The sequence below is a fragment of the Zonotrichia albicollis genome, chromosome 3, assembly GCF_047830755.1.
Source record: "Zonotrichia albicollis isolate bZonAlb1 chromosome 3, bZonAlb1.hap1, whole genome shotgun sequence".
Lineage (NCBI taxonomy): Eukaryota > Metazoa > Chordata > Aves > Passeriformes > Passerellidae > Zonotrichia > Zonotrichia albicollis.
In genome coordinates this window covers 53,275,092-53,294,848 of record NC_133821.1, presented here as the reverse complement: position 1 = coordinate 53,294,848, position 19,757 = coordinate 53,275,092, and the positions used below count along the sequence as shown (strand labels likewise).

Here is a 19,757-nt window from a genome sequence, read left to right as displayed (position 1 = left end):
TAGAAAGGCATCACCTTTTGGGTTTGGTGTTCTTTTTTGTTTTTAATTTAAAATTTTAAGCTGTATCCTTGTGAAGAAAAGCTTGAGAAATACTACCTCAAATGAAACAAGCCAAAAAACAAAGGTTTACATATGTTTGTTTCCTGAAAACACGGATCCTAAGCCTATCTAGAATCATGCATTTTTGAAAATGGGAGTCCCACTAATACCAGCACTTGCACCCATCTTGTCAAACCCTGAGATTTCATAACAGTATAGAAGAAGGGGCATTGCATGACCCAAGTGCTATCTGGATTTTTATCAGGACTTTGATTTCTTACAGCTCTTTATCAGAATTGCCAACATTCAGCATTGTACAAGGTCTCATCATTGAAGTCTTCCCAATGGGGTCCTCCAGCCCCATCCCCAATCTCACCATACTTGGACACAACCTCCTAGTCTCACAAAGGAGACATGGAAAAGGTAAATTGAAACTCTAAGCTTATCCATTCTGAAACATGCTTTTTAACACCATACTTCTTTCCCCAGATTTTCCAATTCTGGGCCAATCTCACAAGCTGATTTTTTCAGGAAACTGGACTGTCACCAGTCACCTGTCACTCCAGCTTCTCCTGGAGTAAGAACCACACAGAGAGTCAACTGCTTCATACAATTGTGATTGCTCCACAACATCTCCCATCTTCTCACAAGTCACTTTTGAGATGCTAACATGCCATCTACAGCTCTTTATTCCTTGCACATGTGGCCCAAGCTCTGTTTTCTATACTTAGTTATTGACTGTTTAGCTTTTAAGTAGAGCTAGTTGGTGAAGAGCAGCTGTGGGAGTTCTTCTCAGAAAGAAGCTACTTAAAAAGATCTTGGGTTCAACAGTTTTTTGCTGAAAATGTAATTCTGGGCATCCTACTGGGCAGCAAGTGAGGTCGCTGCCTGCTCCATCCTGCTACATATGGAAGGTAGAAAAGATTGCAATTATCTCTAGAACACAATAATGGAGATGCTGAGGAAGTGGGCATCAGATCTAGAGTGAAAAACCAAAATGCAGCCTTGTCCCACAGGTGGGGAGATTTCAACCAGGACACAGATGACCTGCTTTAGAATATGTTAACTCTTTAATCTCTGGGGGTCCCCATCTCTTTTGAATTCTCACTTCTTCTGTAATACAAGCCCAAGGAAAAATTAAAGCTTAAGAGCAATTAAAAATCTGACTGGATTTTGTTCTAGGAAGAAACTGCATACTTGATAGCAGAGTAAGCAGGATATGTTTGCAAGACCAAAGGAATTAGAGCCATCCTTGAGTATCTGAGATGATATATTGTGACATGCTGGTTTAAAACATCCATTATAAATAACCTGCTTCATCTAAGAATAGTATTCATAGATCTGCTCTGACAAGTGTACTGCCCTCCTGGTGCCTCTGGCTTGGGTGGGATTTGCACTCCAAGTACAGGCAAGATTTACCTTCTTGACTTTTTTTTAGATTGCAATAAGTAGTTAATTATTAGCTATGTCCACCTCTTTCCTAAGTGTTCTGTTCACCATCTCTTGCCTACTGTTTCTAAGGTTTTCTCTTCATGGCCTCCTCCAGCCCACGCACATTTACACTCAGCCAAGTGCAAATGCACTGTGCATCACCAGACAATCCCACTGGCACCAGTCTCTGTTCAACTGCCCCACATGGCTTTTAACTCTGCTTAACTACCTCCTCTCCCATGTAACATGGGCTGAGCACGTCTGTGCTACAGGCTGCCTCAAGCAGCACAGATTTCTCCTCCTCCTCCTCTATATATGCATACCTTAGAGGAGACTGGTAGTCCAGCTTCTCTTTGAGTTGGTTTAAACTCTCTTTGCTGCACTGACTTTAGTGATGCCAAATCAGAGGCAAGCAATCTGGTCTCTTGCCTTCCCACCGAGCTTCCATCTGTTCCCATGTCCCTGCTAGAGACTCTTTGCCCAGCATCACACTTTAAAAAGCCAGGTTCTGTTTTCTGCTCTGATTCACAGTGAACTGTGTCAACTGTCCCAGACAGAAGTTGGTGAGCAATGAGTTGGAAAAGCCTTGTCCATCACACACAAAGGTTGTAATCATAAATACCTCAAACATTACCAACAATCCCATTTATGCCAAAACAGACCCAAGGTCAATCACAAGCACAACAGCTCACGCCTCCATGTCCTGCTTTTAAAAGATGCTGCCAGCACAGTCTGATTTTGCTCCTCTTTTTAACAGGGCAATTAACACTGATGTTTACAAACAGAGTATTTTCCTAATATTTATGAATTATAATCAAATGCTCCATGCTAGTCTATAAAAAACAAGGAGTAGTTTGTAGCAGTAAGTCTTGTCCAGTTAGTGCTGCCGAATGATCTAAATCCAGCAAAAATCACCAGGAAAACAGAAGAAATCCTGATGGTGAAAGCCACTCATGGGGAGCTACATTACTCCAGAGACTGGCTTGAGCAGGGTGTTCAAGTGTCATACTTCTTTCTCATAAATATATCCAGCATTTGTGCTCAGACATCAGTCCATCTGAATCACCAAGTCCTCACTCTGCTGAGATGCCCAGCACAATTCCTCAGGATCAGCTCATTGCTTTGCTTAGGCAAAGAGCCTTCTGGCAAAGCACTGAACAACACACTAAGTCAGCTTTTTCAGCTTACCATATAGTAATTCCAGGCCTTAGCTTTGCTTCTGTAAATATATGTGAGAGTTGCTTGGGATTCAGAAAATTAGTGCAGAAGATGCCTTTGAATTGGTGGCTTTGTATTTAAATGTTTATGTTATACTCATTTGTCTCTGGCAGTTATTCATAAATTTGAATTATAAAAATTCTAAGAAAGTGAAACAACATTCTCATTGAAAAACTCATTTCAGTAAGTTTTAGTCATTGCATTTTACCGAAGTTTTCAAATGTTCTTAAAAGCATCTTATACTTCCAAAAAGGAAAATATTTCAGTAGTAAGAAGATCTCTGTAATTATTCAAACTATCCAAATTATCTGTTTCGGTTTCTTTTCATCAACTGCCAAAATCAGTTTAACATACAGCAGGAAACCTTAATCATATCTACTTCTGCCAAAAAAGATACTTGTTTGTGATTAAGTTTTTACTAGATAAGAAAAATTAATTGTAGGATCTGCTTGGAGTTCAAAGTACATCATGACATTTATTAATTTTTCTGTTGTAGCAATCCTACAAGATGCTTTGCAAATGGAACTAATATTGTCTTATGCAGTAATCATCTTCCTTTCTCTGACCATCAGCAAAGATATAATCTTAAAACCTGAAAGGAAAGTGCCTCTACCAGCTCAGGCAAGGATGCTGCATTAGCAGTAGGCTTTTTAACCTTTGTATGGGAAAGAAAGAACAGCTGTATGAAGATACGAAAGGGAAGCAATCACTACAGCTACTGTTTATCTAGGATGTATGATCAGTTACAATCAAGCTCTTTCTTCAGGGTTATTATCAATCTCAGTGACTCACTTTGGCTTGTGACATAAAGCATATGCACTTTTGAGATGAGAAGAGGAATATTGCTTACCTTGTTGAACTGGGGAATAGGCGTTGGTCAGAAAACGAAAGTGCCCTTTATTGTACCAGCAAATCAATGACATGTTTCCCTTCATTCTTATTCTGTACTGTCCTCTGGACTGTGGAGTTGCAGAATTGTTCAGCATGGATGGAGGTAGGCCTGTGCAGTCACTCTTCCTGGTGCTCAGCAACCCACAGCAGTAAATCTCTGAATGTGAACAAACACATTCCCTATTAGCAAAGCCATTGCATGGACTTAGAGAGCAAAACCAGCAGAGCAAGCCTGAAAGATCTCTTAAAGAACTTCCCCTACAACCTTCTAGTCCAACATATATGTCAGCCAATTGGTTTTCTTCTGTAATACCAAAGATTTGTGTCCTACAGACAAGTGCAGAAAGCCTGATCTCCTATGATGCTTCTAGTCACAATAATCTACTGATTCACTGTGCTGCCACGATCTTGATTTTTAGCTCGATACTCCTCGCACCTGCATCATCTGCTTTGCTAAGGAAATCCTGCTCAAGCAGCTGGAAACCACAGAAACCAATGGTTGATTTAAAAAAATGCATATGCCAGAAGGATGGAGAAGATGGAAATTTCAGTGAAAACTGATTTTAGGGCACTAAAGCAAGAGCTGATCTTGTCCTGCAAACACACCAGAGGCTCTTGCAGGAGACACAGTCTGTTGTCTCAGCTTCCTGGCTTTTTCATATGTGAGAGGCAATGAATAAAATCTAACACAACAAAATGCATCTCAATGCAGCCAGGCGGGCACAAACAAGGTTTGAAAACAACATTAATAACAATGCTTGAATTTTTCATTAGGCTGTGAAATAGTAACAGCCTGTTTCTGTTAGTCCAAGAGAAGCAGATCTTCTTCAATAAATTGCTCCTTGACTCAAAGAAATCTTGGATGGAAATTTCCATGGTCTCCTCAGCTTTGTGTTAACCCATTTGAGTAGAAAAAAAGCAGTGGGCATGGAAGCAGGTGACATCTGTGCACATCTTGTGGTGGTTTAAAGCTCATCTGTCAGCTAAGTCTGCTTGATCAAATTTTTCATCCTGCTGAATTTTGCATTATATCCTTACAGTGAAAATACAAAGTCAGAATGCCATGTCTGGCTTCCCCTAAATATGTTACCTCTGTTCTTATGTTTCCATAAACATGTTACCTCTGCTCCTGGATTTCCATTTATGTGGCTCTTCTGCCTCTGTCTTTCTGGGAGCACCTAAGCTCTTGAGTGCAGGTGCAGCCTTTGTCCTCACCTATAGTGATTGGCATGCTGAACATGCCCTCAACAACTCACAGACACTACAGGAATACTAATAAATTAATTGCATCTACTCATGCATTGGTCTAGTTGCTGAGGGCAGATCTACAAAGAGCTACAGCTCTTCCATCAGAAATTTAAGGCACTCATAAGAGAAGGTCAACTAACACAGCAATGGGAAAACTTCATTCTCAAGGGAGAAACCTGCACTCCATCAGTTATTTCTAATGAATTAATCAGTCCCTGGAAATCTGTAAGTTCCTTCCATAAAAGAAAATGAGAAAAGCCTGATGACAACAGGCTTACAATCATTATAGAGGGAACCGCACCTCCAGTGGAAAGCTGAATTTTTATTTTTCTTTATAAAAATTTCTTCTGTTGCTAAGAGGTACCCAAACAGTATAGTCATGTACCTGCAGACTATGCCATTAACATAGCAAACATTTATAAAGCTTTATTCTAGCCAATATTAAGATCTTCCTGCTTTGATAACAAACAAACCTGCAAAGAATTTCCTTAGCTGCCCAGAGTTTATTATTCATTGAAATGTGATACTTTTTCCAGGAGGCTGCAATGGAATAAAACCAAGGTAATAAGTACATTATGGTGCTAAAGCTTCAAAATAGCAACAGCCATCTTTGAGATCCCATAATAATTAGTTGTAGCTTTTCCTTGTATTGTAGCAATAAGCGTGCAGAAAACTTCCAGCAGGTGTTCCACTCCTCTTGTAGAATAATGGGAAGCGTTTTCTCTCTGAGGAACACATCGTGTAGCCTTCCTGCTGTACAGCCCAGAAAAGTGCAGCACTTCTGCAGATTTACTAGCATCTCTCATCATGGATGAAACCCTTAATCTACTGTAGAGGTTTTTAAAATCACCCAGTTACTATAGCAATAGAAGCAATAAAAATTACACCCATCTGGCTCAATGAAGTTTTTGTCTGTAATTAAATCAGAATCACAACAGGTGTTTTCTGCACACACAAGAGTCAGTGGAAACAGTTTGTTCTCTGGTCTTCTTAAACTGTAGGTGCAATATAAATGAATACACCTAAGGTACTTTAGCAAAGAAGAGGAAGTGTGGTATAGTCACCCAAAACTCATTCCCAGAGTCTCCAGCCTCCAGAGAGCTTGTGCTGAAGCCTATTTCACCACATCTTCACTAGTGCAGTTCACAAAGGCCATCAGGCTCAAGCTAATTCAGGCAAAAATACACATTCTGCAATCATTTATTCTGCATGCAACACTGGGTCAAGTCAGAGCTGGGAAACCAGGGTAGGACTGCTGTGGGGAGCAGAGGTGAATTTGTTTAAGTCTATGTGCTGGAGCTGCAGGATCCTGCAACCCTTGTGGGAATGCCATGGCCAACCAGGCTGGCAGTTCTTGCAGCTCTGCCAACACCAGCCCTTCTGCAGAATGAGACAGCTGCTCCTCCTGGTTCAGAACATGCAGAAGAGACTTTCAGGGATCATATGTTTAAGGGAAGCATGGAACACAGGGCTTAGGAGGTTTTGTCCTCTATAAAGGACAATTCTAATGCTTAGAGAGGGAACAAGGGATGTGACTATAAATGAATACCACAGCAAATAGCAGTGACAGCTGCTCTGTCTGCTCACAGAACAGAGAATCTGGGGCATTTCAGAGCAGGTTTCCAGTTCTATTCAGAGGCCAGTGAAAGAAATTCTTTGTATGTCCCCTGAAAAAAAAAGGTCTATTCAGGGTTTTGATTTTGAAAAAGATCAAAGTGCTATCTTATTTTCTGAAGTTTTCTCAGTTCTTGGTATCTTCACGTAGGTCTTAGAATTATGTTCACTGACATCCCTTTATATTACAAGGCACACTATTGTCTCCTGTGGTACGGTGAAGGTGCTACACCACAGGCTCTCAATAAAGAGAGAGAATTATTGTCTTTAACAATAATACATGTGTGGGCTTGGAAAAGTGAATGATAGTTAAGATTTTACAAAAATTTTTTTATAGGATCACAGGATCCTATGGATGAAAGAATAGTTCAGGCTGAAAAACAACTCAGGAGGTCTCTAGTCCCACCCCCGGACAGAGACAGGTGAGCTCTGAGGCCAGACAGTGCCATTCAGGACTTTATCTTGTCTGGGCTTGGAAACTTCCAAGGACAGAGACTGCACAACCTGTCTGGGCATCCTGCTTCACTGCCCTCAGGAAAAATCCTGCATCTAGTCTGATCATCTTTTTTTCAGCCTAAATCTGTTATTTTTTGTCCTTCCACAATGCAGCACTGTAAAGAGCCAGCTCCATTCTCATGATTGGGTAGCATAAGGCTGCTGCTGTTGCATCCCCCCAAAGCCTCTTGTCAACCTGAACAAGAACAGTTCCCTCCCCACAGCAGAGTATACTTGTATACAGAGTATTCTTGCACTGGAGGCATGTTGTCTAAAGCTGTAGGAGGCAATAATCACCTCCCTTGATCGACAGGCTACACTCCTGTTAACACAGCCTGGGACAGTGCTGACCAGCTTGGCTGCGAGGGCATGCTGCTGACTCAGGTTCAGCATGCTGCTTACCAAGACCCCAAGTCCTCTCCACCAAGAATTTTGAAAGGAACTAATAGAGTTTCAGTGGGTGACTTTCCAAATTTTCCAGAATTACCTTAAGCTGCCTTAAAACTTTCATGTTCCCAGAAAGTTTATAACTTCCAAGCATGAACTTATTTAAATACTTTCCTATTTCTCTGTTCATAGTCACAAAACCCCCAAACAAAATAAAGCAGTTATATCAAAACAGGACAAGCCCTGTGGCAGGGAGGAATGACGAGGAGGACTCCATCTTATCAGAAGGATAACTAATTACTTTATTATACTATATTATTCTACACTATATTACATTATATCTAAACTGAATCTGCCAAGCACTCCACTGCACTCCAACTGCACAGAATCTCCTGACTGTCAGCCGACAGTCCTGACAAACACACTCTTGGCCCTGACAGGCCAAGGAAACAAAACACCATCCCTTTGGGTAAATAATCTCCATATTACATTCTACTTTTGCACAAACACAGCATAGAAAATAAGATAAGAATTGTTTTTCCTTTCTCAGAGGTTCAGAGAATGTGCAACTCAGAAATATTCTTAGGAAGAATTGTGCCATGCTTTTCTCTGTGAAGAAAAATGTGGCAACACAGTTAAGATCAATACCAATTTCTTTTTGGTTTTGGCTCTCAATGGGATCTTTCTACCACTGGTTTGCTCTAGCCCAGAAATGGAATCTTCTTGTACAAAAAAAGTAAATTTATCAGTTTAAGAAAGGGTCTTGAACTGTCATGAGCACCTGAGCATAGATACTTTTCAACAGGCTCTCGTGACATTTTCTGGTCATCGTGTCGCTCTGTTCAGGTTTAGTTGAAGTCATACACCAAAAAGGAGTCACACACCAAAAAACCCCAACACTGACTTTGCTGAAGGAGACTCTTGGTAGATGAGGAGAGATCTCTCTGTCCAGTCCAGGCTTCTTTGCTTGCCTCTCCCCAAATGTGCTGCTAATGCAGCAGGATCCCAGCAGGTGCTGGCAGTACACAATCTGCTCTGCAGCAGAGTCAATAAACACCATCTCCTCCAAGGCTCTTACTGACTTCACCACAGCTTGACATCTCAAGCATCTCACCTCTCCCAATGTCTCACAGTCCTTCCAGCTCAACATTCCCCGGCAAAACCTCTTTGCTAGCCCCTAGCAGCTCATGGCAAATGCAGAAAATCCCACTGCCTTACTAAACAGAAACATTTTTCTCCCCATGATCTTCCTTATGCAGGAGTGCCATGCTACATTGCAAAGTCAATAAACCTGCTCTCTCGGTGTCCACCCCCTACCCACCTCATAGCTGCAGCCCTAGGAAGGTGATAGTGTGTACCAGATCTGAAATTTAATTTTGGAAGCAGCTGTCAGAGATGATAAAGTCTCATGAAGCTATATAACAAATCATGAACTAAAATGAAATCTCAGCGTTGCATTAGCATATTTGATCAGATAGTAAGTCAAAATTACATGTTTTTAAAAGACATTACTGAATTTGTTACCTGCTAGAAACCATTAATTTGAATGATCTGTGCAGTGTAAAGCCTATGAATAATTCAACTCTGTGAACAGTTTGAATTATCTGCAAGTAATAAACATTCATATGGTTTAATAGCCATGTATCTTTTTCACCAGGGTTACTGACCAAATGGATCATGCCAGATCATCTTTATCCTTCTCTAGCTGAGCATAGAGGATGAACTCGGTCAAGCTGTCTTTACATTTAAACCTTAACATTTCATCTCAGGTACAAAGAGTATGTGTGTTATCTTCTGCATTTTTTTAAACTCACATTTTGCATCATCGTTTTGGTAGTCTTAAAAATGTAATGCTTATAATCAGCTGAGAAATGCCATCTAACAAAGATAGGTCTCTGCTCAGAGGAAAAATTCCAGTGCACTATAAATATGCTTTACTCCATTCCCATTTGGCTGTTCACAGCATTTGGGAAACCATGGCTCTTTTATGAGGTATGCAGATATTCCACTGTAGCCAGTGAGCTTCCAGCTTGCCTGAATTAATGTAGGAGCTAAATTCTGCATGGAGCTCAACAGATGCAGCCCTCAGTGCCAGCACAGTCTGTAGTGCTAAACTACAGCACTGGTGCAGCTCACTGATGTTCTCATTTTAAATGAGAATTACCATATTGTCTCAATTCCCAGACTCTCCCCCTGCTTTGGGCCATGTTTCATTAATGTAATGGTTGGTGTGGGTTTAATTTTCTGCAATGACAAAAATGCCCAACTTGGACAGCAGTGGTGTGTCAGCAAACAGCCTCGTAGCTGTGATGCAGCCTCCAGCCTCATTGCTGGGAAGGATCTCTTCCATGCACCACATCACTCTGAAAGGCTGTGCTGGCTGAAGAACAAGACCAGAGTAATATGAAATCACTTAGAACTGACTGGCAAGAGTGCAGGATCCTGTTATTGCAGGGGAGTCACAAGTCCTCACCTTCAGGAAAGTGGCTTTTCCATGCTCAGAGTGAGGGGGCATTTGACAGAAAGGATAACCTGGGATTGCTCTTTGCAGTGGCAAGAGACTTGCTTGGGAGAGCTCTATCAATGGACATTCCACTGAGAAGTGTGTTTTTGCTAATGGAGAGTTTTATTATGCTTTCAAAACTAAAATCTGTCCTATCAAGGTATGTTGATACTAGCAAAAATCCCCAAAACAGAAAAAATCAAACTTTTCTAGAGCTTTTGCAAAGGCATAAAATCCTCTAGAGAAAACACATCTTTAACAGACATTAAACCAAAAAAGACTTCTAAGGCACATCTCATTCATCCCATCCTTCATCTCTGACAACAGGAACAGAGAAATTACAAGCAGATAGGAAATTCCTTGGAAAGCCTCCCAAGTCACATAACAGATTTTACCTCACATTTCTAAGTCAAAGAACAAAAGCAAGCACTTTAAATAACCTTATTAAAATTGTTTTTACATCCTCATTTTGAAGATTTAAAAAGGTAGATTTAAAAAGTAACTTAGGAAGTCTTCTGCATAGTACCTTCTCATGAATGAGAAGTTTTCTTAGACATGAACAACTTATCTATACAAGGAATTGAAATGTCAGTGAAGACTTTTGGAATTTTTTTTTTTTAATTCAGTGGCACGAGGCCCCTAGGTCTGTTGCCATTAAAACCCAATGAGTCACCCAATACACACCTTGCTTCTCAAATTCTTCAAAGAGATTCAGGCTGGTAATGCTTGGGCCTGTGAAGATGATGTAGTTCTTCCCAGAGGCGTTCTGACACAGGCTTTTGGCCACCATGCTGTGAAGCTGTGGTTTGTTCTTCAAAGCATCCAACCCATCAGCACCACTCCCTTCTTTGAGATGGACATAAATCTTAAATGAGAAATGGTAAGAAAAGTGAGAAGGTTATAAGGAATCTGGAGGGATTAGATGCAATTCCCAACACACCTGAACAGCTCAACTTGAGACAAGCTGAGAAGGCAGCAGACACTAGTTATAAAGGCTAATTAAAGTCCCTCTCAAGGGCCTGTTGCTTTTAAATCAGTTCAGGTAAGCTGGCACAGCTACTGATAAATATGGCACACTTCACCTCAGTTCTGAGGCTCTGTTCACTGTTGTGCAGTTTGAAGATTGTTTGCTTGGCAGGAATGGACTCCAGTCATAGCTGGGATTACATGTTATACTGAATCTGCACAGGCTCCATTGCTGCCAGCAAAAGGAGAGCATGGGAGCTTCAGTTTCAAGAAAAGCCAGTGTAAGATGACCAGAAAGAAATGGCCCATTACCTTCACTGCATTAACATTCAGATTTATTTCCCATTTGCAGTAACCATCAGGTTGTGACACAAGTGTGTGTGCACCTCCATAAATGAGCAAAATGCACACCCAACCAGCCAGAACACCTTCATCAAACTCCTCGGGCACAGTGCTAACACTCAGATCCTTTACGTAGACCCTACAAACAACCCACCAAAACAGTTTGAACCATGCATAGGGAGAAAGTGTGTAACCCTTTGTTTGTACACAAGCCTTCTATTTTATTTCATTGACAGTATTTAAGCTTTCTATTTTATTTCATTGACAGTATTTTAGAAGCATAACCTTCACCTTTTATTAAGTTCAACATTAATAAAGCCAACTAGACATCCAACTTTCATCTTGCTCTAAGAACTAGCAGAAATAACCAGCTGGAAAGCGAAATAAGAGGAAGCAAACACTGTACTCTGTTACTCAAATACTACTGTAGTATTGTGGAACTTGCAAATATTTAAATAAATAAACAAATGCAAATTCAGAAAAACTTGCCCAGGCCTGCCTTCATGACTTTGGCTCTGAAATACTCAAATCTTTTATGAATTACAGAAAATTTTACCTGTCAAAGAAAAAACTGAAACTTGTTCAGTATTCAGGGGCAGGGAAAAGTAATTTTGCCTTGGTTTTTGGAGTGATATATCCACAACAACTTCGTTAAATTTGTTTGAGAATTCAACCATGCAAAACATGCATCATTACTTTTCTGTATAGATTATTTCTCTTACCAACAGACACTGTTAAAAATGAAAATTCATAGCAATCCTCAGAGAACAAAAATGCTTATGTTTGCACTAGTGCTTCCAGAAATTTGTACCTCAATGATCTTAGAGAAGAACAAAATTCAATTAAACAGCATCTCTCCTTTTAGATGGTGCATCTCCCAGCACTAGTATTCTGCATAATATTCCCTAGCAATTCATGAACCATGGAATAGAACTCAACAGAATGTGTTACATATGAAATTTCTGGGAAATTAGACATAATTTGTATTTTGAAGGAACTGACACGCTGAAAACAAAGTTGGTGCAAGGACAAATGCACACTAATTCCAAAAACTAGAGTGTATATTAACAGGAGATCTTAAATACACCATTTATGCTAAAAAAATTATAAAATTAAAACCCCTTTTATTGATAGAAAAAGCTCTCAGATGAGAACAAAGACAACAATTTTTGCAGACTCCCTGATTCTGCTCCACTAATTTTGGATGGCTGTCAAATTAGTGCTTTCTCCAGTTCTAAGACTGAGGACTAGCTAATTATGATAAGTCATTTAGGTTATTAATCAGGGCTCCACAGAGCCAGTGGAATGTATTCAAAGAACAGACTGTTCCAAATTTACAGCAAAGGAATTTAGTGATTATTGGCAACAAAACTAAGATTAGGTTACTCGTATGTCAGCACAGAGACCACACATCAAACACTCAAAATCTACAGACAGGGCAGTGGAGACAGAAGATGCAGACAGATTAGTTTTGACCCTGCATTAGCGGATAAGCTGAAAATAAAGCAGGAAGTTTCTCTAAGTCTATAAAAGTGTCTTACCTTACTTTCCCATACCCAGTAAATCTTGGAGTCTCTCTTGCTCCATGTTCCTTGTAGAGTGCTGCCTCTCCAAGGGACAGTCCTCTGGCACTGCTGCTGTGCCAGCTGGTCCCTTGCTGTGGGCTGGTTTGTGTCTGCAAGCAGCTCCTTCAAAGAGCCTGCCTACCGTGCAACTGGCCACTGAGGTACCCCTACTTTCATATGAAGATGCTACATACTTCACAGGTTTTGTTAGCACAATTCTCTCTGCATCTGGCTGTGAATCTCAACCCCTTGCTCTGTTCTCCTTCCCAGTGCACATTATTCCAATGTCCATACCCACTGCTGAACCTTTCTTCCTCCTCCAATGTTAAATATATTTTCCCCTTGGGCAGTTCCTTACCTATCCAAAACCAGCCTTTTTTCTTGGCGCAGTATTTTGTGTTTTGGAGAAGCATCATTCAAAGCTTTATCATGCTCAGCTTTATTGGGATGATGGGTGAGAGCAGCAGCGTTGGAAAGCATAAAGGCTGCTGTGAAACACTGGCTGTGTACAGATAACTGGCAAAGGGATTGCTTCAAATATCTTTGCAATGCCTAGGATCCCATATGGCCTTCATTTTCCCTCATCCAACTTATTTCATTCTACCTCAATCCATTAGGATCCTACCAACTGAAGCTCACAGCACTTCTGCCTTTTTGTAATGCAGTAAAAGTGTTATTTAGTAGCCAGGAATCAGCATAAAAAGCACCAATTTCCAGAAACTGACTGCTAGATCTTCATAGGCACAGTCAGACACTGCTCCCCCAAAATGCTTGTTAGACCATTCACTACACCTTCTGGTTTGTCCTGGGACATTAGAATTTTGTGTTCTTTCCATGTGCACCAACAGCAAGATATCATCAGAAGTACAGGCTCAACAAGTGTTGCTGGATAACAGCAACAGATGGGAGCTGCTGGCAGCAAACATCCTCTGCTTCTGTGCAGGACAGCCCAAGCAGCACTTCTGGAATACCTGCAGAAATCTCTTTCTGTCTGTCTTTTCTAATGGCTCCTGATACATTTGATCTACAGCAGCAATTGGGAAAGACTGTATGGAAGTGACATCATCTGTCTTAGGAGGTGACCATGGGCTGAAGATATTTAACATGCAGCACTTCTTCTATTCATTCCTCAATTATTTGTTGAATATTTGTCAAGTATCTATTGTTTATCAGAACAGTGACACTCTCAATTGTGCCTTCTCTCGATCTGTGGCTGCCCTACTGCACCAGATACTTTCCAGTATGTTTTCATTACCTTCTTCTGGAAAATCCATAAGGTCTCACAGAAACTGAGTAAAAAACTGAACACTTAGGAGCAAAAGCTACATCTTGACTGCATATTTAAGAGAATATGCCCTAGAAACTGAAATATTGGTGATTTTGCTCATATTTAAAGCTCAGATGGCGTATTGAAAGCACTTGAGAATAGCACATCCCAAATACTCCACCTTCATACATAATTGAAGCACCCCAGGGTACAATTCTCAAATGAAATAGATGACATTTGGAAGCAAAAAAAGGGCAGAGATAGTAATAAACAGAAGGAAGATTTTGAAAGATACTTTGTGCAAAAACATTTCACAAAGGGCAGATCCTAAACAACCACAAAACAGAAGTCATGTTTTTAGATAACAGTTATAAAAGCAAGATAAAAAAGTAAAGTAGTCATGACTTTTCGATCCTTGATAGCTATTGAAAAAATAACCTTCTTTTTTCTACAGGCTTCACAGCCCACCCACAACTGTGCATTCCTAGCACTACTTTCTAGATCCCACCTCAGTCAGTCTTCCCCTCTCATCCTAAACCTCACCTTTAACTGTTGCCATTGCCAACACTGCTGGGAGATTCTCCTCTCCAGTTCCATCCCAAATCTGCTGCAGTTCATACCCTCTGCTTCTTTAATGATCTCTTCCCAGACATCTCTTGTCTAGCAGATATTGGCACCAGTGGTGGTGGCTCTTACTGAGCCCAGATTTTTTCATTTGTTCTAGCCTCTCTTCCTGCTACTCTAAAGGCTATTTTCTAAAGGGTATGCAAAAACATACCATTTTCCCAACCTGTTCCCAGCTAGTTCCTGGTGTTCCTTAATAAAGCTCTTTACTTGATCCCTTTCTTTTCCCCCTCTCCATTCTATTTAGAATTATTTCAATCTGCATTAATACTCATGGTTGCAGCTAATATCTTTGTGCTGTGGAGTGACAAGCATCTGTTCTGCTTGCACATATTCTTCAAAGTTTCTAAAAACAACTTTGTGAGACTGGCAAAAAGATGCTGGTACAGTTGACAATGCAAGTTCAATGTGGCTTAGAGTTCTTTGCTTTCCTTTCCTTGATTTCTTTGTCACTGAGGGCACAACAACATCTTACCTGCATGGCAGATTGACAACCCATGGGTCAACAACTCATGGATCAACAAATGCAGATTCTTCTCTGTATCCTCTCCCAGGCAGCCACATCTAGATCAGGGAGATTAATTTTCTCTAACAGCTCCATGTAAATAATTTCCAATTCTTTCAAATACCTAAGAACTGCCTGGCTTTACTCCCAATTACTGCAATCATCCTTCTTTGCTTTGGCCTTGCTGCAATGTATCTTGACATCCAGACACCACTTCAGCCCTCAGATGACTTGTCTAACCCTTTGCTTTAGCCATGCCAGCCTTCTACCACTTCCTTCTTCTCTGCAGCATCAAAAGGAAATGGGGCTGGAAAATGGAGACAAGCCTTTATGGTCTAGGCTTCCCCACTGATCTCCTCCTATACTGTGTCAGTGTAGTGATTCCTGCTCACACTTGCCCTGTCAAGCCAAGCATCCAACAACCAATGTCACACAAGCCCACATTTGCCTCTTTCCATGCTGCCCTTCTCCTGCCTGGTTGGAATCATCACCATCTCAGCAGAGCTCTTTACTTTTGCTCTTCAAAGCCTTTCCTAGAAAGGATGCAATCCCCAAAATCCAATTGCTAATCAATGCATGGGTCCTCTTTCTTCTTAATGCTACTTTTCCAGGCTCCCTCTGTGTAACTGGCAGCCCAGCTCGAGTCCATGACTGAGGCTTCACTCTGGTGCCACACAATTGCACAACATTGGCTCAGTTTCTTCCATGAACATTACAGCTGAGCTGTGAGAAGGTGTGTAAGTGGGAAGATGTAGAAGTGATGCAAGGCAGGAGCAGTATAAACTATCAGAAGGGCTGTAACTGTTGAGGGGATAACACACAGCAGCTCACGGAGGAAAATACATTAAAAGGGTGTAAAATCTTAAGACAAAACCGAGTGATGACAAATCAGTGACATCAAGGACCCAGCCATTTCCAAGGAGGAACCACAAGGCTGATGACTGCCTGGCCCATGCAGGCTCACCAGGAGTAGGGTTTATACTGGCATCGAGCAGTGTGTTAGTCCCAGAGCTCTGCCATGTGCACTAGCCAAGAAACACTGCTGCACTCAGCCTGCTTCCAGAGTTCTCTGGGCAGCCAAAATGTGTCTGAATTAAAGAGATTTTCTGTAGGAAGCTTAAGGCTTTTGCACTTAGATCTTGAATTTCCTAGAGCAGAGAGGTTTTTTTAGTTCTGCTTATTGCACTCAGCACAAAGGGATGGGATACCTTAGGAGCATTCCTACAGCAAACCTATTAAGTTCACAAAACAGGGAGCTCTGGTGCTTTAAGTCTCCTTCCCAAGCAAAGTTGCCCTGAGAATAGCTGCAGAAAGGACACAATCATACAGGTAGTTTTATTGTCATAAACTCCAAGCAGCTCAGATAGGAACTAAAAATAACTTTCATTCACACTTGAAAACAGACACTAAGACTGTATGTAAGACAGATATTTGCATTAGATCACATTTAGGTTTGGTTTCCTATTCAGTTAGAAACACAGTAAGATTATAACGCCCATTAAATGAATAGGACTGGCCCATCACACATCTGCAAAAATACCTTTCCAGTTAACACTGGTGAGCAAGAGGATAATTGACTTCTAACTGAGCTCTGGGATTTTCAGATGCTGACATTACAGAACCACATGCATTAAAAAGCCAGAGCTGGGTGGGAGCCAGAGGAAGAAAGTAGATAGGATTTTCCAGTGGCTGACAAAGGAAGGTGATCAGATTTCCTGGGATCCCCTCACAGACAAAGCCTGACCTTGAGAACCTCCTCAAAGCAGCTGCTACATCTGTGTGTTCCAGATGCAGCTGTTCTAGCAATAGAGGAATTATCACGGCCCTGTTTAAAGAAATACAAGGGTTCAGACTAATCTCTAAACAGAACTTAAATAGGCTGAAACACCAACATTTCTGAGCAGTTTATTAAACAAGTGCACAGATGGTCAACTCTCCTGCAACTCTGACCTTGAAAACAAAACTGACTCTAGGTTTATTCACACCATTGACTGAATGCACTTATGTGGTGTGTTGTGAAATTATAAATTCTTTGGGGCACAATCTCAGTTTCTGTAAATTCTGGAAGTTCTTACTCTATAAAATCAATGGGGTTATGAAGTATTCAAGCTGGCTGTAGCTACTCTGTCTGACATGAACTACAGCATATACTATAGAAGCATGGTGTTGACATTGTTTGGGAGGGGTTTTTTTGCTGCCACTGAGAACTCTGCCATTGATCTGTGGAGCAACCTCAGACATCTCCCTTCACTGAGACTGCTGCTCTTTGCAGAAAGAGACCTTTCTCACCCTCTCAGATAGTGATCCAGGTTTTTTTTACCCTGATCCAGGTTTCACTCTTTAAACACGGTTGTCATGCAAATCACTGTTTCTTCAGGACCATAGAAAGACTCAAGATGCAGAGACACAGTACTTTTCCTTACTCTGTTCTGACTCATCACTTCATGGGAAGCAGTGGAAGGTGGAAACTCAAAGTCAGTCCCAGCACAAGGACCTAAAGGGCTTCATAAATCTGAGTAAAATATTTCACAGGGATATTAGTGCAAATGAAATGCATTATTGCAAGAATTTTCTGCCAGGGAATAAAAGCAAGTGCAGAGTCCAGATATTCAGGGGCAGGGAGGAGTGTGGGAAGGGAAAAGTCTCCAGTATAGCCTCAGAAAATAAAATTAATCTCAGTGAATAGGAAAGGATATACACATCCATAAACTAATTTTTTCCTCACCAAAATACCAGCTTTTAAAGCAAATAATAATGTTGATGAGTTAATTCCATTACTGCCTATCAGAGTGATTAATATTGCCTGACTGTCCCTTTGCAGTGCTCTCTACCATATAAGTATTGTCTTTCATCTTGCTAATTGATGGCTCTTTGGGTCAGGGACTGTCTGAGGGTTACATTTGGGCTATGGATGGGTCTGTGCTTCAGGATGAGGCACTGTGGGAATACTTTGTTCTGCCAGCTCTCCATGTGCTGGGGTTCACCAGCATCCTGTGCTTACTTCTCCTGCAAAAGAAAACCTTCTTGTGCAGGAAGAGCTATGCAAGGACTAGGCATCATTTAGTAATAGTTAGTCATAATCATGCTCATTCCTTTAGAGCCACACAAGAATGCAAACAGAGAGCATGATATGTCTCACCAGGAGAAAATAACTAGCCCTGGTAAGGAATTTGAGAATTTTCTTCATCATTTTTTGATGAGCGATATTGCTATATCTAAAATGAGAAATAGTCCTACCAATCATATTTATGAATCATTTTTATAATCAAGTGTTCCAGATTTTCTGAGAAAAAGAAAGAAATAAGAACTCACAAAAAAACTGACACAGCTGGAGTTTTGATTTAAATAGCATGACTTACTATTTAAATATACTCTAAGCAAATACTGGAAGAAAGACTTCTAAGCTACTTCAATAATTTAAACTGCAATCAAGACATTAAAATATTGTTTTTAAAAGTGTCTCCGTGGTAAGTAGGGAAATAGAAGTGCTAAGTAGTATGTAGGGAGATAGACTGAAAAGAAACAAGAAAAGCAAAGAGAAGATGGAGCAGAGGCACACCTGAAGTCCTGCAAGCTGTTTGTTGTTCCCCCTGAATCAGAGAGAAAGAAATGAGAAGGCCCAAGCCCTCTCCCACAGCAGCTGCTGCCACCTTGATGTCCAGTGTCAAGGGCAGATGAAAAAGGCAATGGTATCAGGGCAGTTTTGCCACCTACTTTGCCAAAGTCAGCTCTCCTGGAGCCCTTCTGAGCCCTCTGAGAGGTTTTGTTTGTGTCCCCAACTGCAGCAGACATATATTTCCATTGTTTGAATAATGTGTCCTTCCTGCATGTTCCCACTTGGCCAGCTGACCGTGAAGAGATGCTCAGCCAACAAAGCTATTCACTGCAACAAGATGCTCTGCTTGAGATTTTCTGAAGCAGAGATAGAATCTGAAATTGTGCATCCATTTTAAAACAATTAACTGTCAGGGTGCAGTCAAGTTATCTGGAGTACAGAAAATTAGTGTAATATTCAAACATTATTTATGTTATGAATATATAAGCCTATGCACCTTCTTATGTCCACAAGCAGCACTTGAGCTTTATGCCATTTCTGTTCTATGAATGGCTTATTGGGCTAGATTTTTAACCAAACACCATTTCCTTAAAAAAGTAAATGATGAGCCATCAAAAAGAAGTGTTTACTCATATCCACAAATTTGATTCAAAGGTTTGTTCACAAGAACAAGCAGGAACAGGAATTTGAGGAGACAAGCAGCTGAAACTCCTAATATTAACAACTGACCTGTGAGCTGCCAACCAGAGTTAACACAGTTACTCAGCATGTGGCACATCCATTTTTCATTAGGAAAAACCAAACAATCTTTTTCATCATAGGAAAAGCAGAACACTGGGAAAAATAAAATGTCTCCTCAGATATTTTTTTTTTTAACACCAGGCTTAATTCAGGATTGGAGAACATTGTTTTTGGCCAGGAGCATAAAAGACCTCTTGAGGTTCCTTCTCTGTCTGAAAACCAGTCATATATAGTCTTTCCTCTCTTCTGTTTGGGCCTACCTTTTACAGATACATATTCAGATTTTTGAAACTGAGTTATCCTGATTTATGATGTGTTGATAGTCTTATCTTGAATAAAAGGACCTCAATGTCATCGTGTGGAAG

At 40.7% G+C, this 19,757-nt stretch overlaps 1 protein-coding gene across 1 annotated transcript in view; it reads right to left on the bottom strand.

Moving 5' to 3' along the window:
* The window catches only part of PGBD5 (piggyBac transposable element derived 5), a 64,138-nt gene that overhangs the window by 7,762 nt on the left and 36,619 nt on the right, over positions 1-19,757 (bottom strand). Inside the window, exons 4-5 of the mRNA XM_005491108.4 lie at positions 10,511-10,691; positions 3,539-3,736 (exon numbers count right to left, since the gene is read on the bottom strand). Of these exons, the coding sequence (XP_005491165.4) occupies positions 3,539-3,736; positions 10,511-10,691 (379 nt within the window). The remainder of the gene's footprint in view (positions 1-3,538; positions 3,737-10,510; positions 10,692-19,757) is intronic.